The 26,432-nt window shown below is 33.8% G+C and overlaps 1 protein-coding gene across 1 annotated transcript in view; it reads right to left on the reverse strand.

Annotated features, from left to right (window-relative positions):
• Nucleotides 1-1,566: 1,566 nt before the first annotated feature.
• Smp_164960 (phosphatidylinositol-4,5-bisphosphate 3-kinase catalytic subunit alpha PI3K) overlaps nt 1,567-26,432 on the reverse strand; it is a 27,190-nt gene continuing 2,324 nt past the window's right edge. Inside the window, exons 2-9 of the mRNA XM_018793233.1 lie at nt 23,551-23,687; nt 21,795-22,057; nt 17,599-18,805; nt 15,807-15,953; nt 14,679-14,852; nt 8,601-9,353; nt 5,698-6,234; nt 1,567-2,498 (exon numbers count right to left, since the gene is read on the reverse strand). Coding sequence (XP_018647766.1) covers nt 1,659-2,498; nt 5,698-6,234; nt 8,601-9,353; nt 14,679-14,852; nt 15,807-15,953; nt 17,599-18,805; nt 21,795-22,057; nt 23,551-23,652 — 4,023 coding nt within the window. The 5' untranslated portion in view covers nt 23,653-23,687 and the 3' untranslated portion in view covers nt 1,567-1,658. The remainder of the gene's footprint in view (nt 2,499-5,697; nt 6,235-8,600; nt 9,354-14,678; nt 14,853-15,806; nt 15,954-17,598; nt 18,806-21,794; nt 22,058-23,550; nt 23,688-26,432) is intronic.

Below are 26,432 nucleotides of genomic sequence, written 5' to 3' on the forward strand. Positions count from 1 at the left end.
TATTTAAATGGTTTGTTGACTATTCTTTTTTAGTACACACATAAACCTAAGGTTTCGTCTCAACAGAAATGCCATAAAAAAGTTGATTAGCTACTAAAAACCGAACACTTTCGAAACTATGTCATCTAACTTGACTACGTGTCGACGAATCACCTCGTAATCGAAATCATGAATCTCCAGCTCTTAATTGAAGCAACACTGACTCACAATCCTGAATTAGGAGTTATGCATTTATAGGAGCGCGAATAAAATAAGCCACTTGTTGTTGTGAATTGAGTTTGGGTTCAGTATTTTCTGATTACAAACGATTGGGAGATCCTTCTAATACGAAATGGAATCTGGATAGACCGAGTTACTACTACACATAAAAATTCACCAACAAGCCCCCTTGAGATCGAACGAGAGAGAATGTAAGTTTTTGAAGGAAGATCCCAGAAGAAATAATTTGCACTTAAGTTTATTCAACTATAAATCGACTGTTCAATGAGCATTGATTACTTTTGTGAAACGAAGCATTTGTCATTCAACACAAAATCACACAGGATTAATCAATACGAGGGAAAAAGTAAATAACTAACTGAATAATCGGTACACGTGTAAACACACTCAAAGTTAATAAGTAGAATTCACTAGGAACAAATCAATACAATGAAAAACGTAATAAGGTGACTGGATGAAAATCACATTAAGTCGATAACTGTCACATGCCCAACAATCGCTCATCATTTTTATTTCTTTCATCACTTATTGTAATTGGATTTGAAGATGCTGTTTTCTTATTATTCCGTAGCTCTTTTGGTTTAAATTTTTGCTTTCTTTTCTAAGGTTATTGTACCCTCATTTAACTGCTTGTGTTGGACGCTTCAATTGATTTTTTTTTAATCTTTACAAATGAATCTTTGCAGGATTTGTCTCAGAGTGACTGAGGTCAGTGGAGAAAACGACGTTGTAGTATCCAGATATCCAAGCGAGGATTGGAGTCATTGATGTTACTTTGAATTAAATAAAATCTACACAATCGCTTTTTAGTCAACGACTGACAGAACTTTACAAATTTTGAACGGAAATTTACTCATAGTGAGTATTGTTTAGATGTTGATGTATGAACTAGAGGTATCTTAATGAACCATGTTTTAGTTGGTTCGTACTATAGAAAGTCGACAGAGTCTAGAGATCGCTACTTTTGAAATAAGGTACGGACGAATAGCTTGAAGCTAGTTGCTAGACTGCATTAAGTAGCTAAAGCTCCAGTTCTAAACCCGAACTAGTATTTAAACTGCCTAATTTTAAATCAGTTGGGAAGAATATCATATTAAAATTTAGCAGACGTTCTTATTCAATTAACAGTCCGAAGTTTAGGTATTGAAAAGTAGGATCGTGATATGTTATGCGATAATGACAAACAATTTAAAGTACGCAATAAAGCAACCCTAGTTCAAATAACGTTGAATTTTATTGATAAAATTATACGTCCAATTGCATTCTGTTTCATTGCCTTAAAAGACTATAGGTTTAAGATACAACTCTGTTTCAATTTGTTACAAAGCATTGAAGAATATACAGTGCGATAAGTAAATGAGTATATCAAATCATATTGCTGATAGAAAATAAGTTAAATGAATTCATGTAACAGTATCACTAATATTTTGTGCAGTCACTCATGTATTCATCCAATGTGAAAACCAATCAATTTTTGTTGTCCATGCACCAGAATAGGCTTCATTAAATTTATGATGAAAATAAGCAAGTGCTTCATGTTCATTATCAATTTCGACAGCTAAAGTCTTTCTTACATGTTCCAAATCACACACTGAAGTTAGCTCAGGTAATCCAGAAGGTAACATCATAGCTAATAATGTTAATATGAGATTTGAATGTTTACGTAAAAGAAGGTAAGCTTTACCACATAAATCAGTGAATTCTTGGAAATACATATTACCGTATATTCCTCCGATAGTATTATGGGTGACTGATGATGGAGTATTAGTTGTTGTTATTGCCCCAGCATCAGGATTACCACGTGCAATTACCGTAATAAAATCTTTTGTCAAAACAAATGGTACACGTTCACGCGTAAAACCAAACTTCTTCTTACGATTATCTAAGATGTGCCCAAAATCAATATGAAACAATCGCCCAGTTGAATCAACCATTATATTATCTGGATGTCTATCACGAATTCCCAAAATAAATGTAGCAACACAATAACCAGCACATGACATAGTAAATGTACGTATCATTCGTTCATAGGCAGAATTATCACCTAATGGTGAATGATTTAACTGTCTTGCCTTTTGTTTAGCATGTTGCATTAACCATTTATATAACTGTGATGAATCAATTTGTAAAGCGGAACGTAAACGTTCACCTTGTATAGACATTACAGTACGTGAATCACGTACTGCTTCAATAATTCCCATTTCATAACCTGTTGCAAAACAACCATATGATGTTAAACACATATCCATACCTTCTTCTTTCCATATACGATCCATTAACTACAAAATGAATAAATAAATATAAAACCGCATTTACATGCATATTTTCCCACTGAATAAATAAATGATGTTAATTTACCTATTCATCGGTGGTTGATGGGTTAATAACCTTATTGATTATAAGGATTAACTGAATCTCATTTGTTTAGTCATTCGATGTAGTCAGAATTCAGAAAGTCGTAAAAGCAGTATAAAAGATTCAACTGGTGTATATGAAAAACTGTACGCAAAATAATCACCACCATTACTTGTAATCGTTCGAAATTAAATATGGCATGAATTGTTAAGTCCTAGGCGTTTTATAACATTATTACATCTGCCCAATGCAATCATTATCAATAGCTCTTCAGTTGACCACAGTTCGTAATGAAATTACCCTCAAACTACAACGAATTTATTAGTATGTTTGATAATTTTATCTAAACGATATCATACTCAAGTTCACATGAGTAATTGAAATCCATTGGTTCAATTGTATAAAGAATCTGGTTACCAATTTTTTAAAATCATTTTCTGTGTTCCAAATTAAGTTATACCATTGTCGATGTATTACAAGAAACATGCAGTACGTGTAACAATTCTTATCATACATCTACGCAACCTCTTTTTGTCTGGTTAGTAAATAAGTCATTATAATCCGATCAAGTATTTTATAACATTGTATGCAAGTACATTATTCTTTCTAGTTAATTTTCTTTCATCCAATTTTAAAAATTTTTCATTCCGTTACGTCCAATTAAATGAATAGTTTTAAATTGGTTAGTTATTTTTCAAAATTGATATGAAATGTAAGTACTTGTCGACAGAACCCCTTTTCTTCAAATTATGAATGTTAATAACGTACAAAGTACAAGCTCTACCGTTTCTCACGTTGTCATGGACATGGATAACGCATCCTTGAGTACATTGAATCTGGTAGCGTCCCAATCACTTGAAGAGTTAAAGAGCGTCATCATAACTTATGAAAGGGCGACGTACTGTCACTATTCAGTACGCGATCCTCATGTCCATAAGGATCAGAAGCAGTATTTTAAATTTGTATGTTAGAAAAATGGCCATAGAAAACCTAGCGGATCCTCACAGCCGATTGGACGAAGGAAGTAATTTGAATAGTGTTATTATATTGTTCATGAAGGACTAGCATGAGTACTCGATGTCCAGCCACCATCTATTGTAAATTTATTGAAGGTTACTGAACTGTCGTTCGCGGGAATGTGCATAACAATCATGATTGCGATTCCCTGACGTACAACAACAATTCTTGGATGTGCAGGTTAATGGACGTGGAATTTGAAACAGACTAAGTGACATGTGAAATCTTCCTCAGCGACCAAGTGAAACTGCTGATGGAATCACTTGGATTTTTTGTCGCTGCAATGCAATGCTTCATTCATTTTTTCCTGGGACCCACAACCACAATTTTATGAATTCCATTGTCCCATTCGCGGAGCGATAACGGAATAATAATGATGCCATTGTTCAGGACAATCGAAAATGTTAGGAAATCGAGTGAAGGTCTTTTTTGGGGCCACGCACAATTCGGTTTTAATTTTTTTTTCAATTCGTTACAAATTGTATCGAAGATTTTTTGTTAATCTCATTCCATATACCTTCACTTTTTAACGACAGTTCCTCCATCATTGCGTTTAACACGAATTCTCAATGAAGTAGTTTAATAGTTTCATCTGATGTGTTTCGTATTATTTCGGTTAGAAATTCACTAGCCCGTGTGTTCTTCAAGCACGAAAATGTAAGAAAACTTTCAGCCTTACAATAACCAACTATTTATTATCTGTGCTAAGGCTCATTTGTATTCATATTCTTAGATAGTCAATATCGATTATCTTAGCATATGGTATTATGTTAACTGTGAATTAAATGAACTAATCATTTTGAACTTCTTTCTTACGTAAAACAATTCAGTCACTATTGATAAAAAGGTTTTTTTGACCTTTAAGTGTTTACGAATAAGTTATCATTAACGTTGATTTATTATACTATAAGTTGGAAATTACATACTAAGTTCAGTTCACTGGTGGTACAATAACATCATGTCTATGGGAAAGGTCAACTGAAATAATACTGATGAATTATAATCAAACCATAGTGATTAAGCTGTATAATCATTTGGAATTAATAATGATAATGTGATTATCGCTCATACATAAGTAATACTATTTATGGTTTTTTTCAAATGTCTATATCATCTAATAAACACTGAACTGTCTAATAATAGTACATGCAAAATTTAATAAGAATGTTTATATTGTTCAACTAGATAAATGTCAGCTTTTATTTTTATCATATCGAAATGAAACGTTACTAAATGTCAATTGATATAGTTGACCTAATTCTCATTTAGCAGTATAATCGACATAAAAATTTATTATGTCAGACGTAGGCCTGTAAATTTGTGCTTAGTATGACCAATATTTCAATTGCTTATCAAAAGTAATTATTCTTGTAACGTTTAGATGTTTCAGGTTTAATATTAACATATTCAAATATTACGAATATGTACACAGAATTTCTAAGTGTCCTTCGAATCACGCGAGGCAGGATCGTGGATGCGCACTGCCAAGGAGTCCCACAATAGGACGAAACGGCCGTCCAATGCTTCTAGGTTACATATATATAATTTCTCTTGTCACGACACTTAGCGACTTCAGTTCCATTTCTACGCGATTGAAAAAAATGCCAATAAACTTTTTATCTCGATATACATTCACAGATATGAGTAAAATAGGGCAGTTGAATAGAATTGATGTTTACGTTTTTCAAAGGTTAAAATTTGTTATCAAAACTCGGATGGAACGGTTGACAATTATTGCACGGCGGCTCTGATTCCCTGCCCCCCGTTGATGAGAAATTTTAGAATGTGACTAAAAAATTGAGTCACTTTTAGTTCATTGGAACTGGTTGAAAGTCGTTTCCAATATTCACGCACTGCACGTTTATTTATGGATGCTTGAAATATATATATCTTCCATACACTTTGTACTTAGACTTTTCGAATTCAGGATTCAGACAATGGATACATATGAAATGCAAGTGTTGGATATATATATTAACTGGGATTAAATATGGGTTACAAAAACGGTGAACCAAGGTAAAAACTGAACGCAACACACGGGAAAACCGTTTACTACAAAAAGCACGTACGATAAACTGTGTACACGTAAAATGAGTGTAAACATACTTTGAGTAACTGAAGTGTCAGCATATCTTGACGGAGATCATCACCATGTTTAAATATCAGTTGATAGTTTTGATGATGAAATTGTGCCAGTCTATCAGGATTTGTCCATACAAGCCATAATGGTTTTTTTTTAGATCGCTTAACATCGCATTTGTGAATTAATAATTCACCCAAGATTTCACTTAAGCATAACGGAGATGGTAACCATTGAAGATCATGTTGGGTTTCTGTTCGAGATATCTCTTCACGGAATAGTTCACGTTGTTCATCTTCACTAGTCAATTCTTTTAAACGTGTACTTAACGCTTCTAAACGATTGAGAGCAGTTACTTGACGAGAAAGTAATACTAACATTGGTCCACAACCTCGACAAAATGCTTCCAATATTAGACTGAATCGAAGGCGCATATCTGGCAAATGAAGTTCAGAACGTAAATGCCAAAACAATCGTAAACCAATTTGCAGAGGATTTTTTAAAGCACGATATAAAATAAAACGAGTTAATGCATTGTCCAAATAGGTTTCAGCTTTAAGGGCCTAAATAATAAATAAAAGGATATACATATGCCTCACACAAAATAAGTATTTACTCAAATTCTAAAAAGCAATATAAACTAAGATTGGAATATTAAATTAGGCTACAACGTGTTTGATCCTGCACTGAAGAAATTTAAGTTTAATTCCAAATAGGTTCGTATCATGAAAAAGTATCATTTCAACCATGATCTAAAAATTGCAGTACTTTCTGATTTCCAGCAGGTATTTCCTTCTGTATTTTCGATGAGCACTGAAAAATTATCTTAGTTGTATACCATTTTTATAAATAAATAATATATTTGTAATATCCCAATGAGTAGAAAAATTAGATTTTCTGGCGTTTCGTGACTCAGTGTAAGCCACTTCTTCAGAGAATAAATAACCAAATTAACATTAATCCAAGTTTAAATAGTACAACGGAACAATCCAAAAATAATTAGGTGATCAATCAAAAACAGGTCTGAATAAATCAATGTCACGTCATTTCATTGCGGTCAAGGTGATTATTCATAAGTGACATGTATGTAATTTTTGTTTGTATGATGAAAAATGTGAGACCTTTATAGTGACAAAGGATAGAGTTAATTTGTAATGTAATGGTGTGAAATTGTAAATAATAATATTAGACTGGTTGACTAGGATAGATAGTCCAAGTAGGATGTATGGTAAGGCCTTCCTTTCTATTGAGGGCAGTGGGATTAAGCATTATATGGAAAGCTTCAGCTACTCTTCTTTCTTTGTGATTGGAAAAACCTTTCTGTAGTATTTTGATGTTTTTGAAATCAATTTGATGATTATTGAAAATGGCATGAACCGCTAATGCCGATTTAATTTGAAATCTATCTAGTTCTACAGGATTATTAGGAGGTTTCTTTGTGTACCTAATATGTTCTTTGGCGCGAGTCATGATTTCGCGAGACGACTCTCCAATATAGAAGGCATCACAGTCGACACAACCTAATTTGTAGACGCAGTTCTGTGTAGACATGAATGGTATCTTTTCTTTTAATCGAACTAAAGTATTTCGAAGAGTGTTCGTTGTTTTGTAATATACTTTAATTCTGTGTTGTTTTAAGATTTTTTGGAGTTCTTCAGTTGTGCCATCACGGTATGGTAAAACTGCAGTACCAATCCATGGTATTTCATTCGAATTATTGTTATTATTACGTGCTGAATTGTCTTGTTTTAATGTACTTCTGATAATCTTCATAGGAAAATTATTAAATTGTAAGATGCTAATTATATTCTTTTGTTCTTTTAGTTTGTCCTCTTCTGAAGTGATGATTTTGTTGGCTCTTCTAAAAAGATTTAAGGCTAACGAGATTTTAGCACTGAAAGGATGTGCTGAATGGAAGTCGATGTAACGATTAGAGTGTGTAGGCTTTCGGTAGATGGATACATTTAGAACTCCATTTATATTTCTGTTCACTAAACAATCTAAGAACGGAAGTTCACCATGTTCATTTTCATTCTCATTCGTGAATTTGATATGAGATGAAAGTGTATTTATCTGTTTTGAAACCCAGGACCTTCAATCTCGTGCGCGAATGCCTAACCACCTCTAGATCACTGAGCCGGCATCCAACAGTGTTAGTGTTTAACCCCAGTTAATCCACGACAATATGGGATCATCTCCCATGTCTTTGGCGGGTAACTGCCTTACACCCGATACGCATTAGCTCCACTGGTGACGGCTTTTCATCAGAACTCTGCGAATTTTCTCTTGAAGCTAGTCACTGATGAGCACATGATAATTTTCAGTATGAGGTTGGGGAGATTGTTGAATTTCATTGAAAAACAATTTTGTCACAGAATGAAAGATAATTTACTAATTATTGATTGATACTTTACCAGGAATGAATTCAGAAACACTTATAGCTTTTTAAATCCATCTGGTATTGTTTGTTTGAATCTTCCCATTGATGTTTAGGACTGCAACTGGCTGACGAGTCCCAAATGGGACGAAACGCGCATCCTGGATTCCACTGCTAGCCACTATCCATCTTTGCTTACAATACTTATTGCTTTTGTTGTATTAAAAATTATGAGCTACCTTGTAGTTTTTAACAGCATAGAGATCTGACCATTGAATGATCTGACCTGGCTCAAATGGGTACACACTGACTGATCTGTTTTCAACCAATTAACGCTAGGGAACTAGTAAAGATGCTAGAAGATTCCCATGTAAACTCTAATAGTTTTACTAATGGATCTTTGTTGTTTGGGTTGTTGAAACTATGAATTATTTGGTCTCAATTCTCGCTAATTTGAGAAACGTCGAGTGAAGTATGATGTTCAAGGGATGCTAAACAGTAAAAGAACATAACAATAATGAACATAAAACAAACATATAATCTGTATCTTACCTGAACCAGTTGTAACAGATAATCACTCAATTCAGCATCACTAAGATTATACAAACTATTTACAGCTAATTCACGTAAATATGAATCAGCTATTCCACTTGCTCCAACTTTAATTCCATTTGGTAAATCAATAAGATTTGAATTACTTCTTGTTAAATCGAATGCACCAAGTAAACGTAAAGCTATGTCAACATTAAATGGTTGTGGCCATTGATGTATAAGAGTGTAGAATTCTGCTAACGTTTCACGACCACACCAATTAACAACTTGACATATCCATGGTAATGCTGAAGGTAAATTATTTAAACACCAGTAACGACCACGCCATAAATAATCTTTTTCTTGTTCACATAATTCATATAATGGATCACGACTAACTATTTCACGTAATCTTGATTCTAATATTTTATTAGTTAAATTTGTTACTGATGAAGTAATAGTGTTATTCTGAAAAGACTTATTAGACACGAATTCCAATGGTATATCTCCTACATAAGCATTATTATGAATTGTTAAATTATTATTTGATTCTATGCCTAAACAAGTATCCACATCACCTTCTATTTCACTTGCGCAAAATGAATAATCTACTTTTGTACTCTTAGCATAACCATCATTGCGTGATTTTAATGAATGACTATCTGAATAGGATTGGGATGAAGAGGAATGAAATTTTTTTGTATGATATGCATTGATAAAACAATTCACTGTTGGTCGACGAATGCGACCTTGAGTTGGGTTATGAATTTTGATCTGCAAAAAAGAAGAGCAAAGTAAAGAAAAGTGAGTAATAACCTTATTTACAATAACCACAACTAGTACGACTTCGTGTGTTTTAAAAAGCATCATATAAGCTTGTATTATGAATTAGTGTTAACGGAAGAACCTCAAGTGATTAAACTGACGCAACTACATAATGTTAGAGAAAAAGTTTCTTTTAGTGAACTGGTGGTAACTGCTGTTTAATAATGAATTTTACTCGTTACTGAGTTTTCCATGATTACCTACAGACATATATGATACGTTTTAAGTTAGGGGAGAAGATGGGCAGAAATGTAGATTTATTTATGACACAAAAACGGATCTACGATTTATTTGAAATGTCTGAAGTCACTTAACCCGTCATAATGCTTGGTACCCAACAGCATTCCAAACCTTTTCTATACCATCTACTAATGAGTATATTTGATGAGTTTTATACTGGAAATCTGGACGAAAACGAAAATAACTCTAATATCGAAGAATGTAGCTAGTGAAAAGAATGTCAATTTTGTAACCATAGCAAAAAATTCTCCCTTTCTTTAAACGATGGATAAATTAATACTTTATATACATCAGCCTGTATTGAAGTGCCGCACCAGTTAAAAGGGGTATGAGGACAAGTGTCACTTCCCAGTTATTCCTACTATAAAAGAATAACTGTTTTGAAGGACCTGAAAAGGAAATTGGGTTAGGGGTGGTCATATCAATCTGAGTGTAACACTTGGAACCAAGGAACAACTGTTTGGACATGGCCACACACAGGAGTTTTGGTCGGTAGTTCTTGATGTATTAACTTTTAAGAGAATTCAGTGAAGAAAATTTTCTTTTCGACGAAATCATTTACTTAAGCTGTACATTAGTATTCACAGTTATATGAAAAATGACATCAAGTGCACATAAACCATAAGTACAAATGAATCTGTCCTTCTGACCCAGACAAGTATATGTGGAACGAAACTTTGACGTGTATGATTAGCTTCTTTCGAAAGAATACCTTATTTATAATCTCTCACATACTGTTCGACCTTGAGATGGGACGTGAGCATAGTCACGTGTTGTGTCTAGACTGGAACACACTATCAGATATCGTGTCTAGTTGTGTAAATAGTTGCCTGAACAATAAATATGTCCATTTTAATATTACACTTGATCGCTCACTTTCACTGAAGTATGTACATTATGTAGCGCTCTTAGCTCCAATACACGTAGTACAATAATACCGGTTGGTGAGCTGGTCTGACAATCTACACTAACATATTCAATAAGAATGAATGGAATTTACTGGCTTTACTCCAAGTACGACTAACTACAGATATAGAGTTAATCCATTCGAATATTTGTAACTAGGAGACTTAATTTCGCTCCGTTTACATTAGTCCGCTTTAGATGTTAAAAACAATAATGTCATACGCAAAAACCTAGTTGTTTATAATAATTTTGTAAAAAGAGTCTAGACTTCAACAAAGTTTCACAATAGTTGGGCCCTGAATTTATGGAAGACGTTGAAAAGGAAATTATGCTTGTAAAACTTTCAGTGACTAAAAATAAAATAACTCCAATTTTCGGTAATTGTGATCTTTGATTATTTACTAGATGCCTGGACCAGACCACTGGGGAGATCACTGGAATCATTACAAATACAATTTCCACTTTTATGTTTACGGTAGTTGTTGGTGTCCATCTCTTCATTTTAATCATGATGTCTCAAACGATACAAAATAGTGGTAAGCTTCTATTTAAAACGCTGTTTGAACTGAGGTTACTCGGTTGTTTTTCAGTGCCTAATAAGTACGCAGCATCCCAGATTTTCGGGGATTCTTCAGTTCATTTAGTGAGTGACTACTACATATAAGAGACAATTATCACAAAAAAATTTCATTTTACCATCAAAAGCTATTCATACCAGGCTCCTATCAACATGTCACTGTAGCATGTCATAAAATGTAAGATGGGAAACACAAATATAGTGAAATTTAAGGCTTGAAATAAAACCTTCGTTGGAAATCGCACTCTCATATCCAGCATTCACTCGTCAAATGAACGGGAAAATGCTGGAGACTCAGGATTCATTGAACATTAGGAAACGGCCGAACCACGTCAGTAATTGTGGCAGTCGTGCGATAAAATGATAGGGTGGGGAAACCCTAACGGTTAGGTCTTTTGCTTTTTACATCCTCTACTTGATTACGGAAGAATACGATATACAACTAACAGCACTCGAACGTATAGAACCTCACAGCCGCAAATAATTAGAGAATGAGCGACCTACAAAATTGATTTTGTTTAATAGGTTATCAGATCTAGTCATGTTTATTCTTGTGTTCAATATTTTATATATAAGCGTGCTATTTTGTCAAACAAATAAGCCTATTCCACTGGCCAGTTGTCTGATCTTCTTATATCAGTTCTATAAGGGTCTTGGGAAAATCATTGAATCGCGTGAGCAACCATCAAGTGGCCACATTGTAAAATTACATATAAACTACCAATCAGCGTTGTTTTTCATTAGAGAAGTCGAAAATTCGTTCATAAAATCATGAATTAACTTCGGAATAAAAAGCGATAGTTAGAATGTGAGTTACATTTAATGAGTGGAAATGATCATGAATTCAATTACAAATAGAACTTAATAAAATACTTATAAAACTAATCGAAATCTGAACACCACTTACAAATTATTAACTCAGAATCAAATACACTTCACAAAGGATTCGTCATAAACGACAATCTTCATGTATATGTATGACAGAATCTGTGGAAAGTCTTTCAGTCATTGGCAATTAAAATTCAGTCATAGCTTTGCAGTCAAAACTTTTTGAGAATTCTTCAACTTTAAGTTCGAAATCGTAAATTTTGGTTTCACGATATCTAACTAAGTCTACATCACACGTGTTAACTTAGCCGCCACAACCTCATTAGAACCCACTTAGCGCAAAAAAGAGAACACTATAAGTGCTCACATCGTTGTAAGTCAAATCATGAGGTAAATTTTCAGCCTAAAGAGAAAACAAGAAGTAAAACAGAAAATTCGTACTGGCTTATCAATCAGGGGACGACAAAGGAACGTCTGAAATTTCGTTCCAAGTCTAGTTGTAATTGGTAGACAGGACAGAAGTATGATTACTAAGAAAACAAGTCAAAACAACAAAACAAAACATAAAGACACTTAAGTCTTCAGATTTAGGTTTATGTAACCTATGGGAATTAAAAATATTTATTACTGAAGCTATTTACTGCATTTGTAATAGACTATCAATTAAGTTAATGAGGTAGGTTCGAAATCAACTGTTAACAGTGCCAAATTACTGTAAAAAAAACAGCACCAATTAACGTTCATGTAATAACCAGGTTCACAGAAACATTTAATATTTGACTTAGTTTTAGAATAACAAAACATGGAGGAAGTCTATATAGTAATATGCAATACTATTAATGTATATCTATAATGCTCTTTTTATTTGCATATGATAACAGAAAACAAGAGATAGTTAGCAACTAATACATACACGATATAATTTGCTTTTTTTTTCTTCTTGTAACTGAGTAACACCATAATCATTGAAAATTTCACAAATACATGAGTTAGATGATTGATTTTATGAACAACTCTATTTACACATAAATACATATATATATATACATACATAAAAACACACCATAAATGTATACTTTAACTAATCTTAATGTAACGTCAATTGTATTAAATGATTTATTGAATTTAATGAAATGAAAAGACACGCCTTTAGTTTTGCAAAAGACAATTAAATCTATAATCAACATTTTTTGTAGAATTAAATAGACAAGTTAAAATGTTGATAATGAGCATCGAGAACAAGTATTTAGAATAAATTTAAACTGATGTATTTATAAGCAAACATGGATAGTGACTAGCAGTGGAATCCAGGACGCGCGTTTCGTCCTATTATGGGACTCCTCAGCAGTGCGCATCCACGATCCCGCACTCTCGAGATTCGAACCCAGGACCTACCAGTCTCGCGCCAGAGCGCTTAACCACTAGAACACTGAGCCGGCATTCGATGGTGTTTATGTCTAACTCCAACCAATTCACGAAGTTGAGCAATCGTTCACCAATTGTCTTCAGTGAGTTGATATCTCACAACAGACGTGGTTTGAACTCCACTGGTCACTGCTTCTCACTAGAACTCCTGGATTTACCTTTCGAAGTCAGTCACTAGTGAGCATATGATTATTATCATTATCAACTCACTGAAGACAATTGGTGAACGGTTGCTCAACTTCGTTCATTGGTTGAAGTTAGACATAAACACCATCGAATGCCGGCTCAGTGTTCTAGTGGTTAAGCGCTCTGGTGCGAGACTGGTAGGTCCTGGGTTCGAATCTCGAGAGTGCGGGATTGTGGATGCGCACTGCTGAGGAGTCCCATAAAAGGACGAAACGACCGTCCAGTGCTTCCAGGTTTTCCATGGTTGTCTAGCTTCAATTGACTCACGCTTTCAACTATGAAAATACTAAATCTTCACAAAACTCCTCCTGAGGATTATTTGTCCCAATGCCTTATGGTTAAAACGAGATTAGAACTGTAGGAAAATTTAAAAAAGGTGGATGTAAACAACTATCTCAGGCTAAAAGAACATATGTTATAATTTTGCTAAATACTAAGATTTTTTTGGGACTCCTGTCTTTTTCTTAGGTTCCATAATTTCCAAGTTACTGTTAAATCTTTGTGCATGTCAGTTCTTGTATTATCGAGTGCGTAATAGATCCCGTTCGTATTAGAACAATATTGATAGTCCATAATTGGAAATCACCGTAGGCCCAACTGTTTCCAGACACTTAATAGTTATTTAGTCTTGGGATTAAGATGTCCGGTTTTTAATCGCTAAGTCCTAGTTTCGAACCCCGACTTACCTACTTCGGTTTCGGTAACCGGATGATATCAGTGCCCCTCACAACTGGAGTGTGGCTCATATCCAAGCACCTGGTGAATGAATTACTTTAATGTATGCAGTCTTGTTTACATGTTAAAAGATTGGAATTTAAGCATAGTTGTACTTATACAATTTACTGACAAACAGTGTAACCAGAGACAATGGATTTAAAATCTGCATATAGTAACCAAGTTCTATGAAGCGATTTATTTGTATAAAACATTTATGATAAAATAGAACAAGTTGAGAATATTTCCAATTTGTAATTCAGTGATATGCATTAGACTTTGAGATGATAAATTATTCCTGCCGACGAAACTGACAATAAATGCATAACATACAACTTCATGTAGATTCCCTGAAAACACGGAGTAAATGAATAAAATATAAATAGAATAATATTTACCTGTACTGAGAATTCAGGATTGGGGTTACCAAGTACAGTACCACAAGGATGAAGACTTTCATCCGCCGTCTGAACTAAAGAGGGTGGCCATAAATTTAAAGTGATTTCACCCGTGATCATGAAATCATTGTGATCAAATAAACTGACATTACCCCAGCCATATAGATATTCACACTAAAATCAAATGAAAAATATTATACAGAAATTATAGAAATGTATTTAAAGTTCAGTTTTATATATTGATAGCTGGAAATATACTTGATTTCCAACAAAAACTAACTGTAAAAAACATAAATGTTTGCACCAATACGCTGCGAAGTTGTACCCAACGGATTGAATAGTAATATATATTTGAGGGCACAATTTTAAGAAGTCTAAGCAATCATATAGACTGAAGAGCTACTCGACCTCGCTCTCGAAGACTCGATTAACCATTCCTTTCCCTATGTGATATAAACAAACAATCAGAGACCAATATATACAAGCCCTAGATCTTCTCAAGACAACGTTAACAGTATTGAACTGATATGATCGAGTGGAATGATATGAGGACAAGAACTGACTGCATTAACAACATACAAATCGACAGTAAATACAATTGCTCTTACAGGACCTTGTGTCACACTGAACTGTTAGAACATTGGATGACACCTATTTCATGTCTGCAAAAAGTAATTGTTCTGAAGAAATACACTTTGAACTAAACTGACATTACAATCAAAAAATGATTTAATAACTAATCTTGATCTGTTTAAATGCAGAATAGACTTCCAAATAAGATTATGAAAATCATATAACCATATTAATCCAAATGTGGAAAGGAAAAATTTCCATTTCATATACCAATACATTTCATGAACACTAACTTATATATCTTACTAATCTCAGCAAACTAACTTTATTTACTTAGAATCATCTATTTTATCTATTAGATTTTAGAAAAATAACTTCATTTTATACTGTGCGCTTTTTCTATTACAATATTTTGAAGTGATATAAAACAAAACAGAATGTTCTTTTTTTCACATTTAATCTTCAAAGTACCATCAAATGAAAGACACTTTTACAAAACATTTGTTGTTTCAGTTCTGATTGAGACAACATAAGTTATTTACTAGTATAACTTACAAATCTCACATTTTTTCGATCCACAATTTTTCTGATTCGTATAAGCGCTACACAGATGCGTGTAGCAATAGGTAGATCAGCTAATAGAATGTGAAAATTAAGCCATTCACGCCATGTTAAGTAGTTTCCCGGTCTTTCTTTAGTTGTCTAAAAAAACAAAGTGAAATACGTTTCCATAAAATCCTATATTTTTGAAAAGATAAGCTTAAGTGAAAATACTTAGACGTTAATACCAAATAAATGTTGATGCAAACCAGTAACAAAGTGGACAATTATTGGCTAGGATTCGAAGCATAATTTTGTGTGAAGGATGATTATTATACTACCTGGTTATAAAATCTAAGACGGACGGAATATGAATCCTGTTTAAACCCCAACAGTTGCTGATCTGATCATAACCGCTCTACAATCAATATCAAGAAATTTTTAATACACTTGTGATACATCAATGAGTGGATATGTTGACTGTTGTTCACACATGTAGAAATACAGCTATAAATAGGTCAAGAAACTGTTTGTATTTCCGAAATTCCCATGCATTATGTTTTGACGTAAAAACCTATCAAAATCACTAGAAAGAGATCTTTATAGATCTCTTAGTACACTTCAGAGATGCAAAAATCTATGAAGTGAATGATAAAACTAGTTGGGAAAACACTACCAAACTAAAAAAAATTTTAATGAAAGAAACGATACCAAGCACTACTATCAACAAAAAACTGGGAAAACAGAATAAAGTACTAAGTAATGAAGGGTTTTGTTTGAAAATGATTTTCATTTTTATGAAGTTGATCATCTCCAACGATCCCAAAATAATTTAATGGGTGATACAATTATTACGTTAAAATAAGATTGAATTAAATTACATTAGCAATTTAGCAAATAGTTATGAGATATGGTGAAACAGTTAATTCTGTTAAGCTAACTAATACTCATCTCACTTCTTATTTGATCATATCTGCTGCAAACATTCCTTTACAAAGTAGAACATTGTGAAGAAAAAAATTATTCCGTTTTACAGACGTAAATCTGGATTCTAATAAGATGAAATAAAATATACTTTTCGAGAAACATATAACTGATAGTCATTAACAGATAGAATTGGAACGTAAATACATGTAATATCAAGCCGTCTGCACAAAAAGTTCATATACGACAGAATGTAAGTTTAAGAAATTAAGAAAAAAATAAATATTCGCATACAAATAAAATACTATATGACTTCGGTAAATCCGAAAATTTATGTCCCTCTTCTTTTGAACAGAGTTGATTATCAATACTCAAATCCAGTACAGTTCTTTAAAAATGCCTAATTCCGTTTTTTTTTTAGTTTTGTTGAAAAATGTAGCAACTTAATACAGAGTGTAATCATTTGATTAAAATAGTTCAATGAGACAACTATTTAACGAGACTACCATAACACTAATTTTACAAATATTCCAGTTCTAAAAAAGGTAACGCCAATAGCATTTTAGGGGGGGAGCAGTAGCAAGATTGTGTCACAATACAGTAGTTATCAGAAGGCTACGCAAAAGTCAGGTCTGAGAAGCATAACAACAAGTCAATAAACGTTAAAACACATCGCCTGGATACAGCCTATAGTTAGTTGATAGTGAAAAATGTTCAAAACACTACTGATGATTTAATGTTTTTGCAGAACAAGCAATAATTCGTTTCGTTTAATCTAGGAAAATGTCATCAAGATGATAATATATGACCATATGTTTATTTCATAATTGGAACCTAGAAAAGTACATTTTAAAACTATTGAATATATATATGATCACCTTACTTGACATTCAATTAAAAACTGACTACCATGAAATATTCCCACTCGTACAACATAACTTCCATCTAAAGCAGCTCCACCATTTACGCTTGTATGTTGTACAACATTTAAGTTAGGATTTGACTGATGTATTGAAGAGGATGCAATTGTTGATAAGGAGAGGGAGGTTGTTGAGGAAGAATTTAAATTTGCAATATTTTCGACAAGAAACTGTGCTGAACAAACTTGTACACTCAAAAATCCACTTAATTCCCAAAGAGATACATTTTGTTGACGGTCAGATGTGAGTGTAAATGGAGATTCTGATTTCTTTTGCCTACCTTCAACATTTTTTGAAGAACAGTTTTCAGATAAAAGGACTGGGTGAGCACTATCAATGTCGTTAAAAGCTGATGTATCATCGTCTTTATTGGAATCAACAAATGATCGACAGTCGATAAAATTGTCGTCAATGTTGTCTATGCATTCATCAGTCTCACATTTGTCAAATTTATCATGATTGATTAAAAAATTTTCTAACTGTTGATATAAATCAATTGAATTATTGTTGCTTTTATCAAAGTTACTGGCATAGGTATTTAGAGTAGATTTCGGAGAGATTATCCAACTATCGTTGTCATGATTCAGTTGATAAATAGGATTTTTATTATATTCATTAAGACAGTTATGCAAACTTTGTTTAATGTCGTTCTTTAATATTGGACTTAAACAAGGATGTTGATAATGTTCAATACATTGTTGTATATATTCATAGTGAATGAGTAATTCGTCCGAATCGAATAGATAAGCTTGTGAACAACAAACTTTCAGTAAATAATTTGATGCCTCTGGGAGACCATAACTCATTTTAACTTGACAATCTTGTCTAGCCAGTTCAGCTTGTGCATGCAAAATTTCATTTAAAGCGTTAAATACAGTAGCTTTCTTATCTAATTCGATGACAACACGACATTTTTCCGGTGGGTCTTTACCATCTAATACCCATGCTGTTATTGTAAGATGTGTTTGCTTTTGGAGAAGAACTTTTAATGACTGGCTTAATTCACGTTTACTAGCTGAAGTTAAGTAACGGATCAAACCATCTGATCCGGTTTGATTCAGTGCTTTTGTATGCATATTAGCGACGCGTAATAAACGTAATCGTGCCCATTTTACTTCAGGGTTTGTTCTACAAGCACGTATGATATCTGTATGTGGTATACCTGTACAACTGAAATATTAAAAAAAATTAAGTAAAAGTTATAAACTATATAATGCAGCGATGAATTAAAGAATTTTCAAAATCAAAAAACATATCACGGAGAACGTAACTACTCCAGTAAGCTGCCATACACTCTCAGCTAATTAACAGCTCATTTTTAAACTTTGTGTTTATCTAGACTGGCTATTTAACATCACTTAATGCCTGTTAGTCACCTCTTGATCTTTTTCAAAGTGATGATATGACTTTCCATTTGCTTAGCGCCTTCGCGGAACACGACTACCATTCACATGCTGTGGGTTGATGAGAAAAGCTTTTGACCTTCAATTACTTAAGTTGAATATTTGGAACACGGTCCAACTGTTTCGGTCTATGAGGCCGTTTGAATATTAGTTCTCACAAAAAAGTATAATTAGAAAGCTATAAAAATTCTTCATAATCCCTTACAAAACTGTATGCTTTTGAATAAAGTTTCGGTAGTCAACCGATTTTCTTGGTACTCCTTTCCAACCCAAACACTGTCAAGCGCTTCTTGAGCGATCGAGTTAAAACCTTCGTCAAGTTAAAGGAAATGGAGATTTAAAAATATTAATAAGTACTCTTGTACTTCTGGACCTAGTGAAGTGTGACATGATCGAGACATTTCCACACAGGCTCCAGTCAGGTATCGAGTAATTATGAATCCTAAAATTTAGAAGATTGTTAAGACAACCTACGATCATTACAAAATGATCCTTATACCCTATAACAAAATGACATTAACAATGACCGATATTATTCTCTCTCTCGGCTTTTATTCTTGACTTCACAACTCATCTAGTATCTCAACCAATTAGGCCGTTGATTTTTGGCTGGATTCCGTGAAAAGACTTTTGGATGTTACTTTGCCTATCTTAGGTTTGTCGGATTTTTCTAATTTTGTTCATAGTTAAACACTCGATATTGGTTTCTTATCTGTGCTGCCCCCTCTACTGAATGATGCGAACTCAGTATGGCAAAAATGCAGTCATAGCTCTATCTTCGCATGATGTCACAATATAAAGTTTTGTTTGTATTTTATTTTCTTTCTAAAATATTTTAAATGTCATAATCAGGCTAGTTTAGAGCTCCACATCTACGGTTACCATAATTAGTCTTTTTAGTTTCACTATCGCTATAGTAACGATTCAACTACTGAGTATAATACAAGTGCAGACAGTGCCATTAGTAGTCTCAACTCATCGGGGTTAAGTGGTACATTTAGTGCATGTGGATATTATAGTAATCGTATTAATATGTAACTGGTGAGATCCGTAAATTACAAGCACTCACTTACAACCCTTACGTTTGATATTCAAAATTTGTTAGAGTCACAGTAATTAATCAACTTTCCATTATTACTGAACTTTGTAATTACTTGAAATTTACTTGACAAATTAGCTGCTAAGTCATACTAAACTATGCTAGCAATACGTAAACTATTTGGTGTTTTATATACATAAAAGCAATGATTTATCGTAGATCATTGCACAAAAAATCTTATTTTATACCATGAACAACAATTAATATGGACATATTAACTGTAATGTTGATACCGAAAAAAAAAGCTTGCTAACTTGAAGTATTTTGAAACTTCGCCAGGGATAAATCATGGATTTAAGTTGAATGAAATACTACATCACCTTGGGTTAGTAGAAGCTTAGTTGTAATGCACGTAAACTTAAAACTAGTAAACCATCCACATTTATATAATGATAGTTGGAATTCTTGGCTACCATGTTTTGTACTTGGTTTTCCCAACAATTGCGAGAACTATTTTTATGGTTTGTTATCAGTTGAATTTAACTACTCAGACAAAAATTATATTTGAAACATTTGTTTTGTGATTATTCAAATTAAATATCAGTATGTTAATAGATGGTAAAACTCATTGCTGTAGTGTAGTGGCATAAAAGAAAGAGACAGCATTTAAAATGTAAGGTTGACATTAATATTTATTTCCTCCATTTCTTTAATTACGAACAATCAAGTCAGGATACTACATTTGTTATTCAACGCGAACAAAATAAGAGGTTATGAGAATTGTCGAGAGGAATAATCAGGTTAAAAAATCAACACTACACTGAAATGTACTTTCAACTACTTATAAGTAGTCACATTTGTGTTTCATCATTCGTAATTCAAATGATGGTTTAATTCGTTAGTGAGACACCAACCTTTTTTCCCTATTTGATCATAGAAGTAAAATTCTGATTCCCTCTTGAACTAATTCTATGCATATTTTAAGGAATGTATTATAGCTGATGATAAAGCTTTGAAATTAGACGGACTTATTTTTCTCTTCAAATATTATTGAACTTGGTCTGAAAAAAAAACGGTCAGAGAAATATGCTCGACTGAGCGGTTGGCAACATTTATCCATGGTAGGATGTCCAGCCAGAAACACATTCCATTATTATTGCACAAATAAAAAATTGCCACAGCAGAGTGATCAGAAAAGTGCTAAATAAAGACAAATTACAATGTTTTGAAGAAATAAGTGAAAGAAAGCTTCATAATTAATGAGTACGTTAAACGGTACCGTTTTGAATAAAAAGACAAAACACATACCATTAAAAACCACTTCTTATAAACAACACGAAATAAAACTACAGCATGACTGACACTGGGATTTTATTCTCAGTCATGCCTGACGTTTACATCAGTTGAGATACACAACTTCTGGGATCCCCATCTAAAGAGCCGTGATGAATAGGTAAAGTGTTAGACGATATAACTGTTCTTTGCTCCCTGACCTCATATCATGAACTAAATGGCTGTTTGATTTCATGTCCATTCCCAGTGTCAGTAAATAATGCATAATATGAAAGCCGCTAAGCCAGATTGAGTGAAACATGACCAACGTGTTTTAAGACGGCAGAATTATTATCTTCAATGATAAAGGTCCCAGAAAAACATTCGAGCTAGCAGATAGTTGATAGGAAATGTAATTTCCATTTTTCAACACAAAAATAATCACCTGGAGATTGCAGCATTCTGATTACTGATTTTTAATAGGGTAGTATCTCTTGCAGTTTCAACAACACGTAAGTAAGGTAAAAGAAGTGGAATTTCATGAAGTCGACGATTTATATCATAAAACTCTTCTTCGTCAGCAGTATCTCGGTTGACACCAGCAAATATGTAGTCATTCTTTGATTGTAATATATCAAATAACGGTAATTTAGCTGCGGAAATCCAAAGCTGTAATTTGATTTCTTCTAATGTTGACTCTGAATTCACCTGAAAAATTATACACAAACAATATGATCGTTATACAATTTTGGTTTATTTGTCAAGTTCTAAGTATATTGAAATCTTGACATGTGAAACAAATTCGATAATTACACTATTTTTACATGAGATAATATCGATTGAACATTCATCTAAAAACAAACATAATTGACTGAATAGTAATGATATATCAGTTTGTGAAGTTACACTACACATAAATGGAATAGTCAGAAAATAAACAGGCCAACTGAGAAAGATTAATGGAGGAAAAATACAAACACGCTCGATTGGTATAAAAATGTGAATAAATCCAGTTAAACGACTAGATTATTTGTATAGTCACTGGGTAAGGACGAACTTCGGATATATGAACCTAAATGGTGCTTGGGATGAAACTAACTGACCCCGTAATTTAGTTAAATCCGACTAAAATATGTAAACACACTAATCCATACTGTTTCATAGCTCCTTTGTAACAGCCTAGTTACCATGAAAATTATTATAAAGAGTAGGTAGAGACTTCGAGTAAGGCAGCTAGACTTATCCCACTTTTAGAGGCTCTTGTCATAGGGTTAATAATTTAGTCGAAGTCCCTTTGACCTACAAAGTCATCTTAAAGGTCCTAGTCAACAATGATTCACAACTATATTGAATGTTTAACTCCTATTAGCCAAAAACGAGAGCTTAACTACAGAATTGGCTTCTCATTCATTTATTTAGAAATTAGTAGTATCATCCACAATCAATCTGGTGTTTTTTAAAACTAATAACGATGAAAAACAACAGTACAATAAAAATCCAGACAGTTATGAGGTCTGTATATCTGGTGGTCAGTAGGTAGGTGCTAAAAATGTCCAACAGGTATTATAAATTTAGAACTCTGATACATAAATCCCAAAATAAAAACAGACTTTCCAGATAATTGCTTCATAATTGGCTGACTCATTCCATTGGATTTACGAGCTGACAAACTATCTGGCGTAATGATCATTTTAATGACCTTATAATGATTACAACTTCAGTGGTAAATGTAACTAAACTCACTAGTACTTATGTGTATGCTACTTATGTTGGCAGATATAAGTAGTATGTGACACCAATCAGAAGTGGAATGCCTGGCAGCAGGTTGATAAAATCAAATTGAAGAGAAAAGGAATGTAAACAGAGAGTAAATGTAGCAACATGAATGAAGGAACGACGAAGTGTGTAAGAAACAATTGATGGAAGGTGTATAAATGCAGTATTTAATGTATGGTTTTCATATTTTACGAAGACATTCTGTAGTTTTGTATTAAACAATAAAATTAGCCTTCACAATCTCGTTCACTATACTTAGGCAACTGAAATTAAATAGCTTTCTTAACATAGTCCTTTAATAATGCAAATAAACCAACGAGAAGTGAAATAAACGATGTAAAATTACTCACATACTGAAACGGATATGATAATCAGAAAATTATAGATTTATTTCCTATATATATAAAATTACAGAGATAACTTACTGTGAGTGGTATTATAATCCCATTAGGAAGAAGAAATTTTATAATTATATCCGAACCCACCAGTAGGGAGAATGTCCTTTTAAGTTTAGCAGTTGGAGACATAAAGCTAATCAATCATTTAGTATGTGAATATCACACTGAAAAGAAAAAAAATGACATGCTAAGACGTAAACTACAGCCAAGACCATAAATCATGATAGCTAAACTAAACCAGACTTATGTGCAACCCACTGATCCGGTTACTGAGACCACTGAACTACTCCGTTCCTTAAACCGAATAAGTGGGAAGAAAGATGATGGCTAGCAGCAGAATACAAGACACGCGTTTTGCTCTATCTAGGACTCGTCAGCTAGTGGCTATCTGTAATCATTAGATAAAAGGATAATGAAGTGGCGTTTGAAGCAAACGGTAGTGGGTTCGAGTCCCGAAGCGAGCAACTCTAGGATGCAATGACACTCAGCTGAAGAGTCCGAAATAGAGCGAAACGCGCGTCCTGAATCTCACCGCTAGCCACCATTCATCTCTGCCTACGATTCTAGTGACTTAAAGAAATATCGAAGCAATCCGTACTGGATGCATATATCCCAAAAGAGACTGATCAATTGTAGTCTTGAACACCAAACAAAAAAAATTTGAAGTAAGTGGGGAAAAGTTCCATACCTATAAGATAATAACCAAATATCACATTCTCCGTCTGGTGAAATTTTCAAATATAATCATAAGTAAAAGTTACAGAAACAATATATACCTTACCATGTTGGTAGATGCAGACTACTTGGTTGGGGTCCGCGTGACTATCATAACCAATGGTTGGAGACTCTGTGTGACATGGCTCAGAATCGATCACAATGGCGTAGGTGTATACACTCTTTGTCTTCCCTTAAACCGTGAGATTAAAATTGCTTCATATGTCTTTCTTCTCGTACTATATCCTTGTATACAATGTTTGTTTTATATGTTACCACCATTAAATTAACTACTTCTATGAATTCGGTGTTCATCTTGTTGTGCTGAGGAGGTATGGCAACTTGGACCGATGCATATGTGTGCCTAGTCCTACGTTGTAGCCGACTGACTACCACAAATTACTAGGTAAATGATGCATTACGTCTTTCTATGTATTGTGTCAGATGGAATAACAGGTCCATCATTTAAAATCCTTGTATTTCTGGTCATACATAAAAGTGGTGCACTAAAAACACACAAAAACGGCTTACGTATGGTTTTCCTGTCGAATTAACCGATCCTCTGTAGTAACTTTATACTTTATTTTTTAGAAATACTGAATCCACATAATCAATAACTCAAATGAAAAACACGCACTATTAGTGTGAATCAAAATAAAGTTTTGACTGTAGGCTGACAGCTATAACTGTTTGATAGTGACTCCAAAAAATGGCTTATATTCCCCAGACATAATACACACTAACAGAAACCGCGATAAAGCATAATGGAATCTGAGATGTTTAAAATAAGGAGATTTCAATGTAGACGGCTAGTTCACAAAAGTGAGAGAATAAGATGACAAACGAATATTAAACATTAAATGAATCACACTTAACTGAAGTGAAATTGAAGGGAACTCTTTCCCAATAACCACTGCTACTTAACAACCTACTTGTAAATCGAGATATTATAGGACCTGGTACCCTATGACACCAGTTCAACGGCCTATATATATATATATATATATATATATATATATATATATATATATAATCCATATAGGCTTTCCACAAAGAATACGAGTGTTGTGTTCCTTCTTATAGAACATACTTTGTTCACATACTGGTATGAACCAATCTCCATTGTCTTCAAATACGCTCAGCACGCGAGCAGCTGGTTGTTGGATAATACATTCGACTTTTACCTATTAAGTTTTAGATTATAACGGTTTTTCGTTTACCGAGGTGTACGTAGCCACGTAATGTCACTAACTTTGGCAGAGAAAAGTACAAACTGAAGTCGAGCATATGATTTTACACATGATTGCTGGATTTCACTGAAGTTAATCGAACTTATTGAACATGCTTCAGTCAGTCAGATACAACGTAGGACTAGGCACACATATGCATCGGTCCAAGTTGCCATACCTCGTTAGCACAACAAGATCAACACCGGATTAATAGTAGTTAATTTAGTGTTGGTAGTAGTATATAAATTATAGGTTGTATATAAGGATATAGTATAGGAAGGAAGAGAGATATGAAGCAATTTTAATCTCACGGTTTAAGGGAAGACAAAGAGTGTATACACCTACGCCATTGTGATCGATTCTGAGCCATGTCACACAGAGTCTCCAACCACTGGTTATGATAGTCACGCGGACCCCAACCAAGTAGTCTGCATCTACCAACATGGCTCAGACTAAAAGTTAGTGACTTCACCCTCTGATGCCACGTTTTGATTGGCCGCCCCTAACTCTCTTTCAACCATCCCCTACACTAGTCAGCATAGCGCATCGTGGTAATCGGTGTTCAGGAATACGTAACACGTTACCCAACCATCTCAGTCGATGAAGATTCATCACCTCATCAACTGATTTACCATCATTCCCTAATACCCTGTGTCTAACCTCACTATTACTTACCCGATGATTCCAGCAGATGCGAGCAATATTTCTAAGGCATCTGTGGTCAAATACTAGTAACTTGCGAGTGTCTTCTCTTAATGGCCACGTTTCACAGCCGTAAAGTAGAACAGAACGAATTGCTGCGCAGTATACTCATCCCTTAATTGATAGACGGTATCTCGTCTTCGCCATAGGTGACGTAAGTTGTCATAAGCCAAACGAGCTTTTTGAATCCGTGCTGAGATTTCGTCAGACACTAACCCATTAGGGCTGATCAGACTTCCAAGATAAGTGAAGTTGTCAACGCGT

This window comes from Schistosoma mansoni, chromosome 1 (assembly GCF_000237925.1).
Source record: "Schistosoma mansoni strain Puerto Rico chromosome 1, complete genome".
Lineage (NCBI taxonomy): Eukaryota > Metazoa > Platyhelminthes > Trematoda > Strigeidida > Schistosomatidae > Schistosoma > Schistosoma mansoni.